A 24,090-nucleotide genomic window follows, 5' to 3' on the forward strand; every position below is an offset into this window, starting at 1 on the left:
AGAGGCGTTGCAACTAGCAGACAGTCTAAAAACTTTCAAGACACTTAAAAACCTGGATGTTTAAGCAAGCCTTTTATTAAGTTAAGGCACTGTTGCTAGATTTTCTATCAGGTCCTCATTTGTCCACATTTTTTGTTGAAAAAGTTACATTATATATAATCAGCATTTTTATGTATGTTCTATTTGTACATTACCTAGTTTTATTTAGGTGATTAATAAATGTGAATAAAGATAAATATATAAGAAACAAACACAGGTTTCTACTCAAAATACTTCCTAATGCCAAAAAAGTCAGGTAGTCTCTGGCCCATCTTAGGTCTCAGAAATCTCAAGTACCTAAAGAGAAAAATTCAGGATAAACTCATTCGGCTACCATCCTACCCCAGTTAGAAATCAATGGTTACCTAGCTACCCTGGACCTCAAGTACGATTACATACATACACATACTAATTCACAATTCATAGAAAATTGCTATGATTTACCATAGGGAATGATCACTATCAGTATCTATTTCTCTCAGCAGCTCCCAGACCATTCACAAAATGCACTGCAGTGGTAGCTGCTCATAAGAATATAAGACTTGCCATATTGGGTCAGTCCAAAGGTCTATCAAGCCCAGTATTCTATTTCCAGCAGTGGCCAATCCAGGTCACAAGTATCTGGCAGGATCCCAAGGGGTAGATAGATTCCAAGCTGCTTATCTCAAGAATAAGCAGTGGATTTCTGCAACTGGAGGAAAAGTCCATCAACCTTAATAATGGTTGATGGACTTTTCCTCCAGGAACTTTTCCAAACCTTTTTAAATGCAGCTACACTCATAGCTTTCAACACATCCTCTGGCGATGAATTCCAGAGCTTAATTATGCGTTGAGTAAACAAATATTTTCTCTTGTTAGTTTTAAATGAAGGATATACTAGTGCAACACCTTGAAGCCAGTGGATTACAAGATCATAGGGAACATGGTTCACAAGGGTAAAAATCTTGACCAACAAACTTGATTGATTTGCTTGATGAGGTGATCAGAGTAGATGATAACGGGGGTGGGAGGGAGTAGTAGATAGGGCCTAGCTGAAATCTGTTAAGGCCTTTGACACTGCTCCATATAGACTGGTGAACAAGCTAGCCAGTTTGAAAATTGGAAAATTGCATGGGAAATTTGGTTAAGCAACATCTTAAGGATAAATGATGTATTTGTATTTTCCTGTCTAGATGACTGGCTTCCATCGAGCCAAACCCTTGTAGATGCTCATTCCTCCACACTTCAGTCTCTAAAATGTATTATCTATTTACCAAAATCCAATATAGAACCATGGTAGACGTTTTAGGCGCTTGCCTGTGCATAACACAAGGGAAAACATTCCTCACTCAACGGAGGGCACACGACTTGATGAAAATAATCTAGTCACTTTCAAACCAAAGGAAAGTTTCTGCCTGTCTCTATATGAGGATATTGGATTACATGGTGGTAATAGTCCATGTTACCCCTTTTGCATGTCTTGGCCATAAGGTAGGCTTGATGGCTTCTAAATTCTCAATGTAACCCAACATCTGCAACAGCTGTTTCACAAGCTACAGATATCCAGCCTTCATCTATTCTCTGACATAGTGATTTTAAACCTTCAAATCAACTTGGAGGTCAGTATTTTCACCAATTTTAGTTTCAAAAGAATGTAACCACAGATGTTTTGAGTCATTGCTGGAGAGTTGATTTGAACAACCTTTTGTTCTCAAGGATCCTGGTCACCAGTAGAAAACTTATTTCATGTAAACCATCTGAAACTAAATCTTCAATGCACTCAAGGTGTTCAGTCCATGGTTAATGAACAAAGTAATGTTAATTCAAACAGACAACCAAGTATTCATGTTCTGAATTAGCAACAAGGAGGAACAAGCTCTTTCAGTCTGTCGAGAAGCATATGAGATTTGGAAATGGGCAATTTCCCAAAGGACCTTTCTTCTAGCTGTCTATCTTCTAGAAAACTAGAATCGAATAGTAGACAGCTTAAGTTGACAATTACAGTCACACAAATGGGTCATTAAACAATCAAATAGCAGAGGAGCTTTTTCAGCTCTGAGGCACACCACAGATCTCTTTGTGATGCCATTGAAAAGCAAAGATCCCACATGCTGCTCCAGGATACCAGCTGGGAACAGTCCGGCTGCAGATGCTTTCTCAATACTGTGGAATCGAGGACTTCTGTATGCATTTCTCTCAATTCCACTTATTATACAATTTAGACGTTAACAAGTGAAAGGGGGCAAATGATTCTGATAGCCCTCGTTTGGCATCATCAAGTTTGGTTTCTGTGGCTATAACACTTAGATGCTCAGCATCTGATAAGATTGCACATGTTCCCATCCCTGATCAAATAGTGCAAACAGGAATCTTCTTCATCCCAACCTTCAGTCTTTTTGGCTCTGACTGTATAGATGTTGAAAATCAACTAGTGTTTTCTCTTCAGTTGTCTACTGAGATGAGTAAAATTCTGCTAGTTTCAAGAAAATGCTTCCCCAGAAGATTTTGCAACTTAAAACGGAGAAGGTTCACTGTCTTATGTGCTCGTCTTCAGCAGGACCATTTTAAATGTCCTTTACCCCTTTTACTTCAACACCTCATCTGACTCTGGATTTCATCTCGGTGCTACAGTAGCTACCTTGATAACTCATAAGATGTTCCAGTGACCAGATGTTATGAAAAGCCTAAACCAGTGTTTTCCAAACGTTTCAAGCCTAAGGCACCCCTCCTTTAATAAAAGCAGGCTGCAGTCATGGAGAGGATTCATATGGTCAAAAGAAGAGCGAGGGAAGGCCTGAAAGTCCTACCAAGTCTCTGAGAAGAAAGGGAGAGCGGGCACAGAGACGCTCACGGGCCCTTCATAATGACGCAGCGTCCCAATGGCTTTTGAACGTAAGTGATTTGCTTGTAGTGGTGGTTTTTCTGTCAGATTATGCTAGGTGGCTAAGCTGGAACCTTTTTTGAACTTCCTTCCTTTTCTCCATTGCATCTAGAGAGGAGAGTGGTAGCCCCCACTGCCCCCAATTTGCTACTTTTTTTTTTTTTTTTTAAATTACAACTGAAAATGAAGGCTCCCCTACACTTCCAGTTGTAGGCGGGTACAATATATATATATATTTTACACACACACACACACACACACGTGTGTGTGGAAAATAGTTTCCCCACACAGAGCAACAGACATGTAGAAAATGTATTTGCTAGCACTGTTGCTTTAAGGAATGACGAGGCAGGTGTTACCTGTAAACATTAGTAGTCAGGAGCTAAGGACCTTTTGGCCCCTCCATTCAGTCCACTTGTCCATGCTTCTGTGTCATGGCAGACCTTTATGCCCCCCCCCCCCCCCCAGTCTCTGACCATCTCCCTTATTTCCCTTATCAGGCTGTCTGTATCCGTCCCAAACAGGCTTGAATGTAATCCTGTTGAGAGAGCACGAGGAAGTTGCAGTACAGTTGTGAAGGGGAATAATACCCTCTTCCCATCCCATCCCAGTCCTGCGAAGTGCCCAACATACCTCAAATTCACTAGTTCTGGGGCAGCAGCAGCAACTGAGAAAGTAACTAGAGCCCAGCAGCAAAGGCTGAGGTTAGCATGGCCGCTCCAGGCTGCAAGCGTTGTTTCATTTGCCCGTGTGCTCCCTTCCCACGCCCCTGGTGTCCAGTGAGTGACGCACTGGCATCCTTACCATGATATAGATTGCTTTATTTGAAGGCTAAAAGTTTGGCCCTGTGGAGTAAGCATGAACTGTGGTTTGCACGTGCTCTGAGCATCCCTTAAGGGGACCAGTTTTAGACTGAGAGAAGACATGCTTTTGTTTTTGTCTCCCATCCAACCTTTTTTACTTTTATGGCTTTATTTGGATGAGAGAAGCTTTTTGAAAAACTTTTGTGTGATGATAAGCTAGGATTTCAGGGCTTCATACTGAAGGCCAGCCCTGATAGAGATGATGCACACGAGGAAGAGACCTGCATCATCTCTGGATAGTTCTTACATTGGTGCAATAAATGAGGTCACAGCCTGCACAGAATTCGGTGTGGTTTTTTTTTCCGTAGGACCAAAATGGCAAGAAAGTCCAAACCGAAAACACACACGGTGAAGCCAGCCATGTGCAAAGAGGTTTAAGTGCTATTCTGTAGCTTCAAACTTCTGCCTTCTCCTTTCCCATTCCATTTATTTTCTGGATGGAGGTGGGAGAACGCTGCCCCTACTCTCCCTGAGTGTTTCTAAACCTGAGCTTTGCTTCTGTTATACCACTTGGCTTTATGGGGACCAGAGTCTGGCTTGCTCACTCAGATCCTTTCCTGTGTGCCTGTGGTGGGCCCTGGTTTGACTACTTTAGCAATTCTTTTTTGGTTTGTTTTTTTTTAATCACAGTTTCATTAATGAATCTTATAACTGTGTAGCAGTTTAGGGCTCCCAGTTTGCGGTCTAGTTACAAGCCAGCGTCCCGAAATGCGCAAGACGGGTTGGGCCACTCTTGAGAGCGTCTTGAAGTTGTGCAGTCCTTTTGCATAGTATTTAGGGACCGAGAGAGAGCAAAGATACTTTACATGCCAATGAAGCTAAGAATCCGTCTTTATTGCTGATCACTTTTCTGTGCTGGACATTGAAGAAAAGAGGACTTTTCAGCTGTGTGGGTGGGGGGTGGGGGAAGAATAGGGTGCTAGCCATCTTTCCAGTGAAAGAGAATGCTACCTTTTTGTTTGAGGGATCATCATTGATCAGGGGAAAGGTCAAACCATGGGCCTTTGTGACCAGCACAGTAGGGAATCTGGCTCCCACCTTTCTCAGAAACTGTCTCCAGCAGGGGCCTCCATACAGCAGTTCTTAAAGCAAATTCCTTGTCCTCCCTTCCCCCCTGCTTTTTTTTTTTTTTTTGTCCCATATTATTCTAATGCTAGAAGAGTTCATATGTCCCAGCAGCCTTAGATGTATACTATCCAACTTATCAGCTTGCTCATTTCCTGGGTTTCACTCTTTGATCTGACTCTTGTTCTGTGCTTCTCTGATTGTATTTTGTATACATTAATTCCTTTTTTTGGAATAAAAAGTGAGCACTTGTATGGCCATGTGCCTTGTTTAAAAAAAATAAAATCTATTACAAATTCCCTCTTTGACTGTCTATGCCTCATTCTTGCTCTATGTATCAATGTCATAGGGCTGAGATGAAGATCCTTTTCTCAGTTGTATTCATGCTTTACAGGTATCGATGCAATGCCTGCATGGGGTTTTGGTAAGCATCAGCACAGCTGCATCCTTAATTTACTGAGATTAGCAAAGCATTATTCAATAAATTATTTTATAACTAGGCCCATCATACTGGCATTGGCTAAACAGAGGGCGCGTTTAGAAACTTTAAACACTAGTGGGCCAATTTTCAACAAGCAACTGGTTGTCATTAGCTGAAATTTCAGCCAAACCTAACCAGCTAGATTTTTAACTGAAAAAGTTCCTAAATCTAGCTGAATTAAATCTTCAAGGCTAGATTTGGGTCTGCTGTTTTGTGTAACAGCAAAATCGTAAATCCACTCCAGGAATACCTCCAGAATCGCCTTTTCTTCTGACCAGCCAAACCTGTGGCCTTGTAGATTTCTGTACAAATGAATTTTAGCGCAGTTAGCAGAGGACTGCTCTCAAAAGTAAAGGTTCAGCTGTTTCACTTCATAAGTAAGTCAGATTTAAACCTTTTTAAAAAGTGACGTTGTTAACATCTCAGGAATTAAAATGTTGATTTTGTGGTTCCTGCTCCTTTAGAGACAAGTTGTTTACAAAATACGCAACCATAGTATTATGGGAACAGCCCAAGGAAACTGCATGACCCCACACTATCCTGCTAGTAAAATGCTGTACTTTGTGCTCTCCAGCCTCCTGTGTTGTATTGGCTGAGGGCCCCTTAATCTTCCCTTATCAGTCTGATAAAAGAGCATGTCTGAAATCTGCTACTGAGTCCTTCAAAGAAAATCCAACCAGCCTTTCAGAGGGCAATTTTCCAAACTCTGTACATGGCAGAAAACATGTTTACCTGTATAAAAAGCCATTTAAAAAATTCCAGGCCCCACGTTCCCTACCTTGCAGGGTGCAGGTAAAAGTACACACAGTTTCAGCGTGCCAGCGTTTGCCTGTGGGGTGGGGGGTGTCAGGAGAAGGGAAGAATGCTTGGGGATTTCATCTGGTATCTGCAGTATGAGCACTGTTTTGTATTTTGAAAGGGGAGCTCCATGGGGGAGTCTGAAAATGACCCCTAAATGAAGGAGCCCACTGTGCTGCTGGAGTCGTCCTATTCCCTGTCATTGCACTTTGATATGTGATCTTTTTGTGTGCTGTGCTGTGCTGCCATAGAAGCACCTGTTGCCATCTCTTCAGATGAAGCTATTTACAGCATGGACACAACACACAGTCAAGGACTGCCTCCTTCCCTGATGTGCATATGTTGATGTGTTTATCAAATAGACCCTCCTTGTTTTCATGAACTTCTTGTTGACCTAGGCTCTTCTGCCTTGCACATTTTGGTTACCCTGAAAACTAGACCCATTTTTTGTTTTTTTTTTTTGGGGGGGGGGGGGGGAGTGGGAGAGAGTGCACTTGGGAGCCACTAAATTAGGATGACCTACCTGGTGTATGCAGACTACTGTGTCATGTAGTCAGCACAGGCTTGGGGGATCCTTGCCTTGGGAGGGGAGAGAATGAATGTAGAGCTTGGGATTGCCTTCCTCAGGAGGAGAGTGTGTGTGTGCTGGGGAATCCCGCCTCAGGAAGTGCAAACTGAATGCAGGGCTGAGGAACTCCTTCCCAGGATAGGTGAAAAGTTACCTTGGGCCACAGTTTTTAAAAATCAATTTTTGTAGGTTTCCATTTGGAAATCTATCATAAACATCTGAAGAGTAGATTCTGGGGAAAGAGGTTGTGTTTTTTTTTTTTTTAAATTAGTGATATGGCTGTAATAAGTGCACACTTTATTTAAAAAGTGTGCACTTATTATAAACACACGAGAGTATATTAGGACATAAAGAAAGGAGAAGTAGGAATAAAAGCAAAAGAGAAATTGTGAATAGACACACTAGTATTTTGAGGAATCTAGCTAGTACTGCTTCTGTAAAATACATTTAATTTGTATTTCCTCAATAATAAAATGTTGCACATATCTTCAATGGTGAGATTGGTTGTTTAAAATGAGGGAGAGCAAGGGGAAAGCTTTGGTCCGTGCTGTGTATTCAGGTGATCCGTGTGTTGGTGGCATACCCTGGGCAGTCTTCCCTTTGTTCGCTGGTGCTTGCAATGGCAAAACAAGTTTAACCTCCACAACCCAAGGACCCTGCAGATTCCATCTAATCTGTGAACTAAGTGACTGCAGGCTTTCCAATTCTCCCATTTAAAATGGAAAGTCCTGTAAATTGGTAAAAAAAAAAAAAATTAGCTTCTTCCTAGGAGTTTTACGATTCTGATGCATTTGGGCGAAGGACCGTGAGGTTGCTTTCACTTACTGCTTTATAAAAGTTGGCGTGGTCTCTCTCTGAAGTCAGCGGTTTTATTCGGTGGTTACAGAGCGCAGCACGCCTGCAATACCTAGAAGGAAGGGATAGCCCTGAATCACATACTGCATGACTTACAGGATTTCTGGCTGCCCGAGCTGACAAAATTTCGACACGTGCAGTTTTTGGAATAACTTTTGAAGTGCCGTGCATTGAATAGTTCAGAGGCTGGCAGTGACTGGTATGTAGAGAGGAGAAGTCTGAATAACCTGAATGTGACCTACTTACCAGAAAAAGAAACTCTGCTGGACACTAAAAAAAAAAAAAAAAAAAAAAGGTTCCTCTGTTATCGTCTTATATGGTGTTTAACACTTGGAGGCCATCAGTGCCTCGTGCGATCTCTGAGAAAACAGAAGCTTGTGAAAGTTGTGATATTATTTTTTAAAGGATGAACGGAAAACACGTAGTGGGACCTGTGATCTCAAAAGTTCATATACTCCATCCTTTTTTCTGTTGGTCCTTTAAAAGGTGTCATGGTTTATCAAGGCGTCAGAAGATGTAGGCAATTACTTACAAACTGTGCTGGGGAACCTATTAACAAACTTTTCAGTTATAACTGACATTACAGTATTTAATAAAGCTCAAAATGGGTTACGTAGATGTGTGTGTGTGGGTTTTATATATCCAAATTTTTCTGTGTGTGCCGTTCCTGAGATAACGGGCTTGAACAGAAAAGCAGAAAAGGTTCTGGTTTGATAAATGGATTTTCAGTTATCTGAGACAGTTATACTTGCATAGACCAGTTTAAAATCAGTTCTGTAATGAATAGATTTTCAGATAATCTTTCAAAATATAGCATTTTATGTAATATATATAGAGCTCTGAATTCCAAGTAAATGCAAATCAGTTCTCATTTAATTCTCTGCACCTTTGTGTGACTGGAAATTAGGTTTAAACCAGTTTAAAGCTGCAAAGTTAATTGGAATGTATCTGTAACTGGTTTGAAGCCAGTTTCAAATGTGTAGAGGGGAAAAAGTTAAATGGAGTCCTGGAGTATAAGGAACACGGAGATCTGACACTCCCTGTTGGCTAATTAGGTCATTTCTGTGAGCGAATTTCTATTAAATACCAGGGTTTTGTGGGATTTGCATGCATGCTCTTGGGGGTCTGTGCTCTCAAGCACATATGACTAGTGAGGACCTTGGTTTAGCAGAGGCTGCACCTTCCGAAGCATTGAGGCATCGGCACAGAAAGAATGGTGTCCCCTGGTGTTCCTTGTGGGTCCTCCATCTCAGTGCTAATCTGGCCTTGCTTAGCTCTAGGGAGTTCATAGGGTCAAATCCCAGTGGCTGTAGGCTATTACTGCTTTTAACCCCTTGCAGTTACTGGCCTCCTATTATTTTACTCTTGTCTTTGAGGGCCGAAAGCAGGCCTGGTTTTCAGGTTACGCACAATGATTGTTCAGGAGACTTATTTTGCATGCAGGGACTCTTATTTATGGTCAATTTACATATTTTGGTTAACTGAAAACCAGACCTGCTCATCCTGCTAGGCTGATAATCTGGACTCTAGGCAGCAAAGGACTGAACCCACACATCACACACATGGCTGTACAGTTTTTTTCTAAAGAGTTATTGACTTTATCTTCTCTCCTATGTGAGAGATATCAGACACTGCTGGATTCTGGGTCCTATGAAAAGTATTTCTGCACTATGTAAAAGCATATTTGACGTGTTGTAGAATATTTCGGACAAATCTCTCAGTGGGGCACTGGCAGCTACATAGTAAGATATTAAATAATGGCATAAAAAGACCATCTAGTTCATCCAGTCTGCCCAGGTATTCTGTCCCTAAGGATGTATCCCAGCTGCCAGCCATAGAGTGTGACCATCTGCAAGATTTCTCCTTATCCAAGACAGTCTTTATCTTTCTTTGTACTCTACCATCTTGGGTAGAAAAATGTAAAAGATCTCTAATTAGTTCCCTCCAACATCCACCTTTCCCATGCTTAATCAAAAAAACTTTGTAATCTACAAAGGCAGCATTACCGTTGAATAGAAAGTTATTACTAATTGACTATTAAAGATCAAATTAGCTCTGAATGATTCAAAGACTTTTTGAAAATTGGAGGACCTAAGGTGGTTCTATCATTGCTGACCCTTGTGTAGAGGATGCCTCTTACCTTTTTAGTAGTGAAAGATCTAGGGGTGCCTCTGGCTAGGTTATTTGACGTGGAATCTAAGGTCCATTTGTCATACACAATGTCTTTCTAAAACTGAGGGTGGTAAGGAAGTTATGTCCTTACTTGGAAACGCATGCTCTGAAGACTTTGATTGGAGGCCTTTGCCGTTGCACAGCTGGACTACTGTAATAGTCTAAACATGGGTCTCCCTAACAAACTTGTCTAGACTGGACTACAAGAACTAATACCCCACCCTTGCTTCATAGTCTGCATTGGCTCCAGTTGTGTGTCCGTATAGATTTAAGCTCCTCAGACTAAAGTTCTGATTCTTGAGTATATCCGGGGGAATTTATATGCCAAAAAAATTCAAAATGTATGCAAAAGTAAATGCTTAGTTTTACACAGTAGATTAAATAGAACAGTATAATACCATACAAGAACATTCTTATAAATATGGTGGCTTGCAAAAGTATTCGGCTCCCTAAAAAGTTAGATTTGTGTGAGTTACAAATGACACTTACACAGATTGTTCCAGGCAGTATGTTTTACTGCAAACCAGTATGCTCTCAAAGTAAATTTTCAGTCACACAAGTCATTATTTCTTTGCATTTTTTTGTAAAATAAAATTAAAAACTGAAATTGCTGCTTGCTTAAGTATTCAACCCTTTCAGACTAGTACTTGGTAAAACCACCTTTTGCTGCAATAATAGCTTTAAGTTTCTACCAGCTTTGCACACTGTTTGGGAGTGATTTTTGCCCATTCTTCCTGGCAGGTTTGCTCCTGTTTCTTCAGGTTTGTTGGATGATGCTTATGGACTGCAATTTTTAAATAATGCCACAGATTCTCCATTGGATTGAGATCTGGACTTTGACCTGGCCATGGTAGAACATTCACCTTTTTTGTTGTTCCACCACTCCTGTGTTGCTTTGGCCTTGTGCTTGGGAATCATTGTCCTGCTGAAAGGTGAACTTTTTTAGCAGACTGAAGCAGGTTGTCTTGCAATATCTCCCTGCACCATCCATCTGTCCTTCAGTTTTAACAAGATGGCTAGTCCCCACTGAGGAAAAGCATCCCCACAACATGATGCTGCCACCCATACTTTACTGTTGAGATGGTGTTTGCTGAGGAATGGGCAGTGTTAGGTTTGTGCCACACATAGCGTTTTGAATTTTGGCCAAAACCTCCATTTATTTTCTCATCTGACCACAAAACCTTATCCCACATTTTAGCTGGGTCACTCTGATGCTTTCTGCAAACTCCAGATGAGCTTTGATATGGTTTTTCTTCGGTAATGGCTTCTTTCTAGCCACCCTCCCATGCAGGCCAGTTGTATGCAGAGTTCATGATATGGTTGACTGGTGCACCTCCACTCCAGTCTCAGCCACTGTGTTGGCCTCACTGTAGCTTCCCTCACAAGTCTCCTTCTTGCTTTGATGCTGAGTTTTGAGGGATGGCCTTGTCCAGGCAGTGTCTGGGTGGTATGATGCAGCTTCCAGTTCCTCAAAATTGATCCAACAGTGCTCACTGGGATATCCAAGCACTTTGGATATTATTTTGTAACCTTTTCTTATCTTATGCATGTCTGTAACTTTAATTTCCTTACAATGCTCTTTGGCCTTCATTTTCACAGCTTTTCTTCAGATTCACAGTCTGACCAGTAGAACTGGAATTAGGGGGTCTTTTATCCAGAAAAGCTGACCTTTTTTAATGATTCACAGGTAGAGGCCAATTGCAGGGCAATATCTTTCATTTGTGTAAACTTGGAGCTTCCACAGCACAGGGATTGAATACTTAATCAAGTAGCATTTTTTTTCAGTTTTTAATTTAATTTTACAAAAAAACAGAGAATAATGAATGGCGCCTTTGAAAATTTACTTTAAGAGCATACTGGTTTGTAATAAACCTATTGTCTGTAAAAAAAAAAAAAAAAAATCTGTGTAAGTGTAATCCACACAAATCTGACTTTTTAGAGGGTCAGATACTTTTGCAAGTCACCATATATACAAGTACATTAGAACAAGTCTGAGAATATATATTCTTCACTGTTCTACCAGACCAGTCCAGACCTGTGGGATTTGCCCCTCCCCCCCACCAGCAGCAGATGGAGGTAGAAAGTGAAACCTTGCTCTGATGGTCCTCTTTCCAATCTAGTCGTGTACAGCGAGAGAAATAGTTCTCTGCCTTCAGTGGATGGTAGAAGTCCGGTCTGGTGCCGCAGGACAGTGAAGAAGGCTGATTTTCCCAAGAGATAGCCAAGACTGAGTCGGGGAAGTAGGCACAACAGTCTTTCAGGCCGATCTCTCTTCCTTGGGGAATTGGAGCCTCACTGGAGGCTGAAATTCCCTGCATTGAGAGATCAATAAAGCTACAAAGAAAGGCATTGCTGGGGTGAGCCGTCTGAATGGGATCTCTTGGCCTGCAGCGTGGTCTCAGTCCGACCACGGCTGCTCCCACACACACAAAGGAAGGTGGATTGGAAAAGGGAAGATAATGGCAGGCGGCTTGGGGTGCAGCAGCAAGCTAGCATAACCAGTTCCTTGTGTAAGGTCTGCAATGTCAGAGAGACCTTGGGGAGGGGGAGAGAAGAGTAGGAAAGCAGACTGATCCGCACAGAAGAAGAGATGGTGCAGCTTGAGTTCCACACAAGTATGGCAGCCATGTTCTCCGCATTGCTGGCTTCAGGGGTCTCGGCTGTAGCACGGTCTCAACACTCCTCAGTGGCGTCCAAGTTGTCCTAAACAGGCCCAAGGGTGGAACAAGAACCAAAAGCCCCCCTGAGTGCAAGGGACACAGGTTCTCTGCTAAGTTGGTGCAGAATCAGCGCAAGGCTTACTGTCAAATGAAGGGCAGCAAGGAGGGGGAGGGATTCTCCCCAGGGTGCCACCTCCCGATCCGTAAGGGAAGAGGTCCCGGCTGGAAGTGAGTCGCATCTCCCCTTGGGGAGTTGTTGCCATCCTTCTCAGTCCACAGGAGCTCTGGGAGAAAAGGGGTAGCTGAGTGGGATTCCTGGGAGGAAGGGGAGCTGACTGTATGTATGTTTAGGGGGGGGGAGGAACAAGAAGCCCTTCTACCAAAAGCCTCACAGTCCTTGAGGGTGTCAGAAGAACAACCAATGAATGTGAGGCCTTTTATTAGCAAGGGTAAGGAAGCCCATTAAAGCATTCCTGGTACATCTGGCCAGGTGCGGATTGGCCTGTCGGGACTTTGGTCAGGTCAGTCACATGCTGGTCACAGTGGTCCCCTGGGCCTGTGAAGATGCGACCAACCCAAGCTCCCACAGCATCCTTTTCCATTGCTCTCTGCTCACTATTTAGTGTGTTTCTTTTTTTATGTTCCCCACAGTGGCAGCCTGGGCCCACTCTTCTCTTAGGCGAGTGTACATATGTGAGTGAAAGTGTCAGCGAGCGTGTGTGAATGTGGGTCATTGAGCATGCATGCATGTGTATATATGCAAGAAAGGAGGAGAAAAGTATGCATCCCCCACTCCTGACTAATCCACATTAAAAGTTTCCAGGTATGGAGGGTGGGGATTGTTTAATGCTTATTAATTTTAATTGTTAGTGGTGGTTTGATATGTCTGCTTTTTTTTTTTTTTTTTTAAATATTGTATTAGTGTTTGGGAGCTTTTAAAAATTTGCATGTTTTTAATTATTGGATATTCCATTTATAAGCACTTTGGAAATATTTATTCTTTTTGTTAGTATGGCTTTATTCTAATGATTTATATTTCTTGATTTTTATTGTTTGATTTATGAGGAATGATTGTATTTCTGTTTTTCTATTGTTGCACTGCATACAGAGTCTGTCTTCTTGAGATTTCCAGTTCAGTTTTAATCTGCACATTTCTGTTTCTACCTTGTGATCCCTTATTCTGTATTTGGTGAGGGTCCATTTGTGTTCTGCATGTGTGACTGAGGCTTTCTGCTAGCATGTAGTTTCTATGTAGGGATCTATATCAGCCTAGTTTGCTCTGTTTTCTTGATAGGAAGTGTATTGATGTTTTAGGACCTGGTGTAATATTTGTGGTTTTTGTATTTTTTTTTATAGGTAAGGATGTTGCTGTTTGAGTGCTGATGGTTAGTGCTATTTTGTTATTGGAGGTTTACTATATTATAATTTTATGGCTTTCTGCTAGGCAAGCCCTCATAGCACGTTAGAGTAGGCTTAATATCGTGTGTGTTCCCAAGTGTCTTTTTTGCAGGGTTTTCAGGTTTGCATCACAGCAGTGCAAGTAAATAATACATATGAATTGGTAAGGGATATTTTTAACCTTTTAAAGACTGTGCTTTGAATATCCTTTTACATGTAAAATGTTATAAATGCATAATTTTTAATTATGTGTGGGGAGAGAGTGTGAGACCCTAGTGGAGAGGGCAAGGTTATAAGGTTCTCCTAGGGTGCCTAATACCCTTGCACCAGCCCTGGCTGCTCAACTCTATGGGAAAGCAGGATTCTATCTGGTGCTCTACTGCTTTAGGTCAGTGACTCTCTCCAGTCTCAGCTGCAGCAGTGACGCATGCATTTTCAACTAGGGCTTTAGTTTCTCTTTTTTTTTTTTTAGCCCCAGAGGATGCTGCTAGCATGGATCACTTATTGTCTCCCCTCCCCTACAGTAGGTAGGCAGAGCAGAATTGGAGAACTATAAAAGCAGCAGACATTGTGTTATGCACAGTCAATGGGAATGTGCTACAGTTTGGGGGCAAGAGTGGCTGGAAAAGTGGAGGAAAGCTAGAGTCACAGGGAGGGAGGGAGTGAGCCAGGAGGCAGTGCCTGTGCAGTGTTAGTGAGGCTTTTGTCTGAGGTAGCGGGACTGAACTCTGAGAAGGGCAGCTGGCTGTGGAACCAGTCAGTCTCCTGGAGAGTGGGAATGGAGGGCCCTGCCTGCTGGGGAAGGGCTGGTAGCAAGCAAGAACTTTTATATAATGATGCAGCAGTGCTGAGGTGGCAAGCATACACTGAGTGAGCACATGAGCAGCAGCACCATAACAGAATGTATGTGTGTGTGTGTGTGAGCCTACGAGATAGTTTGTGTCTGTCTGATCCACTGGCTTGCTGTGTGGTTGCCTTGTTGCTTGGCAGGTGGTTCAAGAGCAGATTGGTTGACAAGAGACTTTAACACTAGGCCAAGAATTCAGGATATTTGTGTGTGAGATTTAACCAAATAGGGTGGGGGAGGAGCCCAACCAGTTTAATGGATAGAAGGAAACTGCAGATCAGTTTGCTTACCCCTGGTATATGGAGTGTTGTTCTTAGTTAGCTAGGTAAAATGTGAAATTTATATTTTGGCTCCATTCTGCCAGGCGCTAGGTCACATGATGTACGTCTTAAAGGTCAGCTTGGCTTGCTTTTGGGAACTGTTGGAGCATACGCCGCAAGGAAAGTTTACAAGAGAGTCGGACAGATACCCTATGGGCTGATATTTTCCTGCAGTCTGCCCCTGCATCCAGCTATCCAAGATATGACTGGGGCTGAATGGGATAATCCAGACTTAGCATTGAGGTATAACTAATATATGGAAGCATTGAATTCTCTTTAGCAGAGTGAAAAGGAGCATCTATTTAGAATGCTTGAGGTGGATATCTCTGTGGTGGCAGTCGTGCATCAAGCTATTATACAGGTTGAGGGAGGAACAGTGCTGAAGGACTCTCAAGATAGAAAGGTGGAGTCCCAGCTAAAGAGATCTCTTGAGTTGGCCAGTCTTTTGTTGCAGGCAGCAATATGCGGAGGCTGTGTGCCCAGTGCGATATTCCGATGGATACAACATTCTCAGTCAGAGATAGAAAACAAAGGATCCCAAACTGGTAGCGGGGAGTTGAGCAGCATTTCTACCCAATACCTTTATATGACGTCACTAGAATGTTGGCCAAACAGGTGGTGACAGCAGACCGATGTCTACATCACTAAAACCATTCTCACAATTTGTCACAGAGATGCTCCCTCCAGAACAGGCTTGAAGCACATTGAGAAGGCAGAATGGGGAACTTCAGCACTGGTGCCTGCACTGCTCTGTGGAAAAATAGAGGGACATACGTGTCCAGTGTTGTCAATCTGGCACATTTTATGAGCTCCAAATTTACTAAAGAAAAATAGGCTGCCGTACTTTCCTGAGTAACAGGAATTGCACTCCCTTTGGAAGCAGAAATACATATTTTATCTCCTATAGCATCAAAAATTAAGCCAAGGTGGAGAGTCGCAAGTTGGATTATTGCTGAGGAAGGCAGAGACAGAGAGATTCAAGGGCTTCCTGTGGCCACCATGAAGAAGCACAAGATTGACATCAGCTTGTGGGAGGCTATTGCTTCAGTCCTCCCCGGACAGAGGAAGAATCTGCCACAGCAATCCTATGACAGCAACAGTAGGTGGAATGGCAGAAACAAGGTACCACGTACTAAACCAACCACCCAAGGCCATCAGTCCCACTTGGAAACGTACTTTTGTTGTAACAATCTGATCCTGAACCGGGCTTATCAATCATCTTCAGACCCACTGATAGGACAGTCATGGGAAGACTATTTTCCTCATCTGCAAGAGGCTGCTCTACTGAAATATATACTTCAAGAATAAATAAGCAAGTCTTTCCTGCTGCTTCAGGGAAATACTGCAGTACTGGATGGGATATAGCTAGTGTGCCCTTTGATGCCTTTATAAAGGGATAATCTAGCAGTTGTACTGCTCTAAATAGCAACACGCCTGTGCTGTTTCAACTTCAGGGGTTCCTGTTTCTAAGCCTTCTTTCTCTCTCTTATCCTGATGTCTCGTATTCCTTATAGTGTGCTTTTCTTTCTCTGCCATGGCCACACAAACCGTCCCCTGAATGTGCTCCTCAGCCCTCTGCGCTTGCACATTCTGTGATGCCTACATGGGCGACTGATGAGGGGGTTTAGAGGGCTGCACCCGGCTTATTCATAATAATGGGGGTGGCTGAGGAAGAGGAGTTTATTCCAAAGCTTTTACCCATCGCTGCTGCCCCCTCACCCCCACCTGCCTTGTTAGGAGGGAAATAAGAGATTGGCATGATGAAGAAGAGGGACCGGAGAGCTTGATTTAATGTTTTTTGTTTTTTTTTATTTTGCTACCTTCCAAAATTTCATGTTCTCCTCCCCCATTACCCCCTCCCCCACAAAAGAAAATCTTCAGCTAATGCTGCTGCATTTAGGATTAAGGCAGGAGGTGCTGCCCTTAGCAATGGGAGGACTCCAGTCCGGGCTTTACCGCCCACTCTTGTAGCTGGCTTAGGCAAACCACATGCTGCTTTACTTTGTTTAGGAAGACCTGAAAGAAGTAGATAGTCGAGTGGCCTGGCACCCCTCCCCCCCACACCCGGGATTGGCCCTCCTGCCAGAGCCAGGGGGGAGAGGGGTGGGCATGCTTGTCACGTCCACAGTGGTGTTTGTTGCTTGGCTTGGGGGGGGCAGGGGGGAAGGGAGGAAGCCGGAGTGCTCTGTGGTATGATAATGATTCTAGCGTCTGGCAGAAAAGAAAAAAAAAAAAAAAAAGGCACTAATGCAGCAGGGCGTCTGTAACAGAGCTTAAAGGAGAAAGAGAGGCAAGATGGCTGCCTGCTAGGGGTGGATTCTGCATGGGATTGAGGAGGCTGGAGACAGAGGGGGGAGCAGAGGAAGGTAAATATATGCTTCACTGTTTGGAAAGCAGATCGCAGCATTTTGTGAGGCATGCAGCATCAGAGGGGGATATCCGTGCATATGTTTAAAATACATCTTAGAACAAATGTGCACAAAATAAAATGCCGGTACTGTCTTGGTGCATAAAGATCCCTTGCTTTTGCTGTGTTTAATAATTTCTTGTTTTTATTCTCTCCCCCCCCCCCCCCCCCCAATTTTCGTTCTGCAGGTGGGAATAAAGGGCAGCGAGGAGCCCCGGAGGAAGAAGCAGGTGCAGGCTTCAAAGGTACTTTTTTTTTTTTTCTTAGACAGAGGACAAAGCCCCCCCCCCCCCACCCAAATCAGTGATGGAGACTTACAAGTAGGCTAGAAACGAGCCCATCTTGTGTACTGCAGTGTTATTAATATGTCTGCATCTCCTGCTGGATCTGTCTTGATGATGACTGTGTGATTGTCTCCTACATGATAAACGTTTTTTTGTTTTAATTTCGATCTGCTCCTTACCCCTGCTCAATGTCTACAGCCTTAACAGCCCACACCTACTATTTTAGGGAAAGCTGCAGAACGGTTCTAGGTGCAATACACCTGGACAGTGAAATAAGAAAAAAAAAAAAAGTGGAAAATGCAGCTTTCTACCTTTTTTTTTTTTTGGAGCCGGTATGACATCACTTGACTCGTTGAAGGTAACCATGGCGATAGCCGTCATTCCTGGTTCAGACACGCTTGGAGGATTCATCTGCGCTGACATTGGAAGAGAGAGGGGGAGAGCGTGACTGCAGTGGGGTGCGCTCTGCTTGTCTGTAGCTCTTATTGCAGGCTTTGAGTCAACATTTTTCCTAAGAATAAACCTGAAGCAGAAAAGGAAACTCGTAGCAATGTTGCACATCTCCTTATGGCGTTTTGGAGGGGGTAGGGACAGTGAGGTGGTGGGACGCTCTAGTGTCCTACACTGCATTGACAGCCCTGCATAATTGTGCCCGCCACGTTTCTCGGTGGTGCCGGTTACGACATTTATTGCTTGCTGTTCGCATATCGTCAGAAGGAGTTTTCCTTTCCAAGTGTTCAGTATCCAAACTGTAAAAATAATATCACCGTGGGACTTTCAGGCAGGTGCCTAAAGTCTGCTGAGGGCTCTTGGGTGCTGGTGGGACAGAGGATAGTAAGCTTGAGAAAGACATGGGGGTGGGAGATGGCCGTGTCCCAGTTCACACACGAGTTGGAATTTTGTGTAAATAAATAAGATGTAGACAAAGATCCATAGCGCTTATTCCTGTCTCCACTGAAGCACGTATCCCAGCTGCCAGCCCTAGAAGCGTGAGTGATTGTAGGATGTCACTCCATATCCAAGCCAGTGTCTGTCTTCCTCTTTGGCTCTTTCCAGTCCTGGGTACTTGGTCCCAGTTCCATGTTTTGCCACCAAGTTTAGTGATGATCTAACCAGCCACCAAAACCGGTGAAGCTGTTTCCCTAAGAACTGGCTACCTGGCTCCCAGACACCACCAAACGTCTGGCATCGATATCGATCTGGAGCTGTAGATTTATGTTTGGACTCTGCATTGAACGTCCTAGGCCAGGGCTGTCCAAACCTGTCCTGGTGACCTGACAGCCAGTCTGTTTCCAGGAAATGCATGATGAATGTACTGTGCATGAGGTACGTTTGCATACATTGGGAGACTTGCTGTATACAAATTTGTAATGTGTCTATTCATTTTGGATATCTTGAAGGACAGATTTGTCAAACCTTCGCCCTACCTAGGTATTGGTCCCTATTTCTGAAATTTATAATTATCATGAATGACATTCAGTTTTCTCTCTTTAACCGATGAAACCAGTTTGATTTCATTAATGCATGCAACTCGGAAGGCGTCCCAGAGAAGTAAATTCTACCATGACCTCAGGGAAGCAATCTGGTAATGCTAAGCCTGCACTGCAAGTAGGCAAATGGCATTATGTAACTCTATGTTGTAGTAGTATAACGGTGAAAAACACATGTTCAGTTCTCACTCTGCAAAAGGTTTCTTGACTTTGATGCTGTTGTGTTGATTGAACTCTTCAAATCTCAATGCACAACCAAAATACCAATAAATAGTTTTTTTAAATTCAATTTTTCTCATTAAAAATGCTTTTCCCATATGCAGTACAACGTCATTTGATTTCATGCCCTTGTCACTTAAGGGGTTCCCTGATTCTCCCAGGGTCAAGAGTACCACTTAGACAAATGTCTGATCCAGTTGTATTTTTGCCCAGAGAACTAAAGTGAGATTTGTTTGTAATCTGGGCTTTGAGGGGATGGGGAGGGGTGGCAGGGGAAAGGTGGACAGAGCACCACCATCATTCTTCTCCGTGAAACCTTTTGTTGCCTTTTGGACCAAATCATGATCCCAGCCAAGGACAAAGTTAAAAACAGAGTGGAGGATTCAGCTAAAACAGAAGAGGAGCACTGCATTGTACAGGGCAGGTGTAGACCATTCTGATCCCAGGGTGCCAGAAATGGTCAAGTTTTCAGGATATCCACAAATATATATGAGCCACATTTGGATTCATTGAATGCAAATGTATCTCATTATTCATTGTGAATATCCTGAAAACCTGACTTGTTTGTAGCATTCCAGGCCTACCCCTAGTATAGGGTGACATTAAAAAAAAAAAATCTTCTCTCTATTCTGGCGCCATTGATCTGATGGAGTTTCACCTCAGTGCTTCCTCTGGGACTCATACCTTTCTAGGACTCCATAAGTCTATTGCTGCCAAAATAAGGGTTTTTTATGTTTGTTTTTGTTTTACTTTGCATTGAGTGCTGCTCTTCTTGTCTTAATCAATTTTGATTGTGCCTGTGATGTCTGTGCTGGGTTCTTTCAGCAGAAAGAAGCACAGCTCGGTATTTCATCCTGGACAATTACAAACACTTGATTCATTGGCCATTGCTGCTGACACGAATGACTCCTTGATCTCTTACCCTTGACAACAAGATCAGTTAGGATGTTTGCCCCAAAGGGAAAACCATCCTAACAAGGCATTCCCTCTAAATATCAATTGTCCCTTCCCTGGCCATTTTCCACCCTCTTTTTTTTTTTATCTCATTCCTAGGGTCTCCCTCCTTTTTATGTCCAGAGAAACTTTTATTGCTTAGAGTTCTACCAATCTCCCTCCTTTCCAACATCATGTCCAAAACCTCGCGCTTGATGCTGTTTATCGTAGATTGTGATACTTTTTACGGGGCCAGCATGAGAATCACCCAGAAACATTGCAGGACGTGAGCTTTTGAGACCACGAAAATCCCTTACTCCTAGGAGAGGATGCCAGATTCAGACTTTGAATGGATTGCAGTGATGTTAGATTAGATTAAGAGTAGCGATTGGCAAAATGGCACCACTGACCTGAATACAGTCAGCTATGTAGAAGATACTTTCAAAGCTTTGCCTCCTTTCTTGGTCATCTCACAACTATTCAGATGAAGAACCTAATCTGGTTCCTTTCCAACTCTTTAGAACACTTCACCGCTCAACGTTAGAACAGCCGCAAATTTGCAAGCTTTCAGAAAACTACTAAAAATGTGGCACTTCAAGATGGCTTTTGGGCCACAAACCTAAATGGGCTCATTTCTCAAGCCTTGCTTCTGGTTCCTTAAAATACTGCAGGATATTGGATCCTTGAGAGCCCACTTGACGGACGGACACACACACACACACCACACACACACCACTTTATGCTACTAAACCAGTAATTATATGCTCTACCTGACAAGTTCCTTTTTTGTTTTTCCTAACTTATTTATTGATTTACATTCTGCCTTCCTAATGTTCCTTAAGGCCTCTCTGATGCATTCCCCCCATCTGTTTGTTTTTTGATGTACTTTGTAATGATTTCTGCGCCCTTTTATTTTATTTGAGACATCATAAAGGTTGACGTTCTCTAACATGGAAAAGCCTGAAATAAATAAATTTAACAGGGGGAGGGAAGGGAAATGCTTGAAAAGACACTGGTGATTTCATAGTGCCGTAAGTAAAGCACATCCCTCCATTACTTGGATTCCTCTGCACCAACTCTTGCAGAGACTTTAAATTACTCTGGGTATTGCTTTATCGGGCTGGGTGAGTTTAATTGGTTAATCCCCTTTCTTGATGTATTTACTTTTAAGTCACCTGAATTACAAATTTGTTTTGCGCCTCTGCTTTTGCACAAAATGAACAAAATATTACAGCCTGGGAGTGATTTTTGTCTTGATTTCAAGCTGGTGCATGGCTTCCTTGGCAAATAACCCAAATGCAACAAAATATATCTGAGAAAATGTCCCATTGTTTTTGTGCCTTTGATGTTCAGCAAGGTTTTCAGAATCTTGGTTTAAAGCTGCTTGTTTGTGGCAGCCGAGAAAGATGTCCATGTGTTTCAGGATGTCTTGGAAGTAGTAGTAAAGGGCTGTGAATGAAATATATACAACTATCTTGAAGAGAGATCTAAACTTGTCCATTGCAGCCAGCAATGGGGCCCAGAAGATTTGTTATGTATGTAGAGGTGCTCTTAATGGGGGTGGCAAGTGAGTGTGGTGGTCCAGTCATGAAAGACCCTTTTAGCTTCAATAAATAACACAGTGGTAATGTGTGTGCTGGCAGAGTACCACAACATAAGTGTATTTCATAGCTTGCCTGTGGGGAAACTGGACCTGTCTGATTTCTCAGAGGTGCATTTTTGCCAGGTTGAGGGTAAAAGTTTATTCTCCCAAAACAAATTTCAGCCAGAGCCTCCCTGACACAAGGCCGCAGAGAAACGTGTAGAAACATGGAATGTGACGGCAAATAAAGAAATTCACTGCTTATCATGGGGATAAACAGCATAGACTCTATCGAACTTTTGTGATCCTGCCAGGTAGTTGTGACCTGGATTGGCCACTCTTGGAAACAGGATACTGTGCTTGATGGACCTTTTGGTCTGAAGCAGTGTGGCAAGTCTTATGTTCTTATAAGGCCCACCTAGTCTGCCTCGCGTGCTTCTGGTGCACTGCCATAGACTGATCTCTGCTTTTTTTTTTTTTTTTTTTCCTCTGTTCTTATCCCAGGCTCTTGAATTCATTACTGTTATGGGCCCTTTCATGTCAGTAAGAAACAACTAAAAAGGAGTCCAAGAGATACATTTATCATAGGAAGAAATGACTGAAAGAATTGACGAATGACAGTATGATGAGCCACTGCCCAAGTGTTCCTCCCAGTGAGAACAGAATTTGTGTGTTCTTGTGGACCGCTCATTCCAGAATAGAAATGTTAGCCTCGTTCCTCCTTTTTTTTTTTTTTCTTTCTGTTCTTATTGTCCAGACCACGGCCTCCAAGGCGAGGGAGTCCCAATCATATCACACTAACAGCCACAGTTTCGGTGCATGGGTACCAGGTTTTGGATGATGATGCGCTCTGCGGCCCCTGGCCGAGGGCTATCTGTGTAATGGCTGGGCTAGACAGGAAGGGGGTTATAAAGGAGCACGGGGGGGGGGGGGGGGGGAGGGAATCCCAGCTAGATGGGAAAGCAGGTTTATAGTGCCATTGCCCCAAAAGAGGCTGATTCCAGTTAGGGGGATTCCCAAAGGAGCAGGAGGAAGCTGCTGGGCCAAAACAATTGAAATATTATTTCTTCCACATCCAAACGTTTGCTGTTATTAGTAAGCTACACCCTGAATATGAGGTCAGTCCTTCCGCTGCATTATTGCTCAGTGGTTTATACACCACTTGGTGGAGGGGGAGATCAGGTTTTTTTTGTGACAATTCTTCAGTTTTTCCCATTAACTGGGAAACATTTGCTGATAAGCTTGAAGCAGCTTTTTGTATTGGAGCAGAATTTTAATAAATATCTCCCCCCCCCCCTTTTTTTTTTTTTTAGTCTTCTAAGTGGAGCTTCAGCTGCATTTTTATATTTCTGGGATCAATATATTAAAATTACTATGGTGCGCAGCGAAGAATCGATTTGGATGGTAAACGTGGAAAGGCTTTCGGCCCCCATGGTTTTCACTAGTTTTGCATCGTTCAGTTTTGAAGCAGAGGGAGGTTTTTTTTTTTTCTGGCGAGACCGTAAAATCGGGAAGACTATGCCAATGTGTTTACCGTTCCGGGGAGGTGTGATCGGAGAATCATGCATTCCTTAGTATGTTTTAAATATCGCCAACCCCTTCACCCCCAGTCTCCTGCAATACATACTTTTTAGCATTGTTGACTGCCGATTTGCCCAATGGCATCTTGAGCACATGTCGACCGTTCCTTGATCAGTAGGAAATTATGCTTCAACCTTTCATAGTTAAAAAATGGGAATGCGCCTTGCACACACAGTCCTGTGCAGCGAGCCATAATCTTGCTGCCTCGGCCTCAGAAATCCACTCCCCCCCTCCCGCCACCCTCAGAGTATAAGCAAGCGCTTGAAGCCTTGGACTGGTATCTATTTATAGCTTATCCTGGGGCCCCTTGCGTCTCCGCGGAGGGAAGTGGGATTCCCATCTTGCTGGCAGGCTCGGCTCCTGGCAAGTCACGCTGGCTGCCCGCACGTGGCTTCTTGGTTTACAAACACTTCAACCCCCTCTACGCACGTCACTGGTGAGTCGCTACCTCCGTCATATGAGTTCAGAGCTGTATACGGAAGAAGCGAGCGCTTGAGACAGAGAAGGAGGTGTCTGCTCTGGTTGAAAAAGAAAAAAAAAATAAATTCCTAAAACGTAGACAAAGTCATGTAAGGACCGAGAGTGCAAAGCCAAATTTTTTGTTCGTGATTAGTGGTAAACGCTCACATAAGAAAGTGAGGTAGCTACGACAGTTAAAGGCTTCACTG

The 24,090-nt window shown here is 43.1% G+C and overlaps 1 protein-coding gene across 2 annotated transcripts in view; it reads left to right on the forward strand.

The window, feature by feature from the left end:
• The window catches only part of TET3 (tet methylcytosine dioxygenase 3), a 240,659-nt gene that overhangs the window by 22,422 nt on the left and 194,147 nt on the right, over window positions 1-24,090 (forward strand). For both annotated transcript variants that reach the window (XM_029604150.1, XM_029604151.1), the window contains exon 3: window positions 17,522-17,578. In XM_029604150.1, coding sequence (XP_029460010.1) covers window positions 17,522-17,578 — 57 coding nt within the window. The remainder of the gene's footprint in view (window positions 1-17,521; window positions 17,579-24,090) is intronic.

This window comes from Rhinatrema bivittatum, chromosome 5 (genome assembly GCF_901001135.1).
Source record: "Rhinatrema bivittatum chromosome 5, aRhiBiv1.1, whole genome shotgun sequence".
Classification (NCBI taxonomy): domain Eukaryota; kingdom Metazoa; phylum Chordata; class Amphibia; order Gymnophiona; family Rhinatrematidae; genus Rhinatrema; species Rhinatrema bivittatum.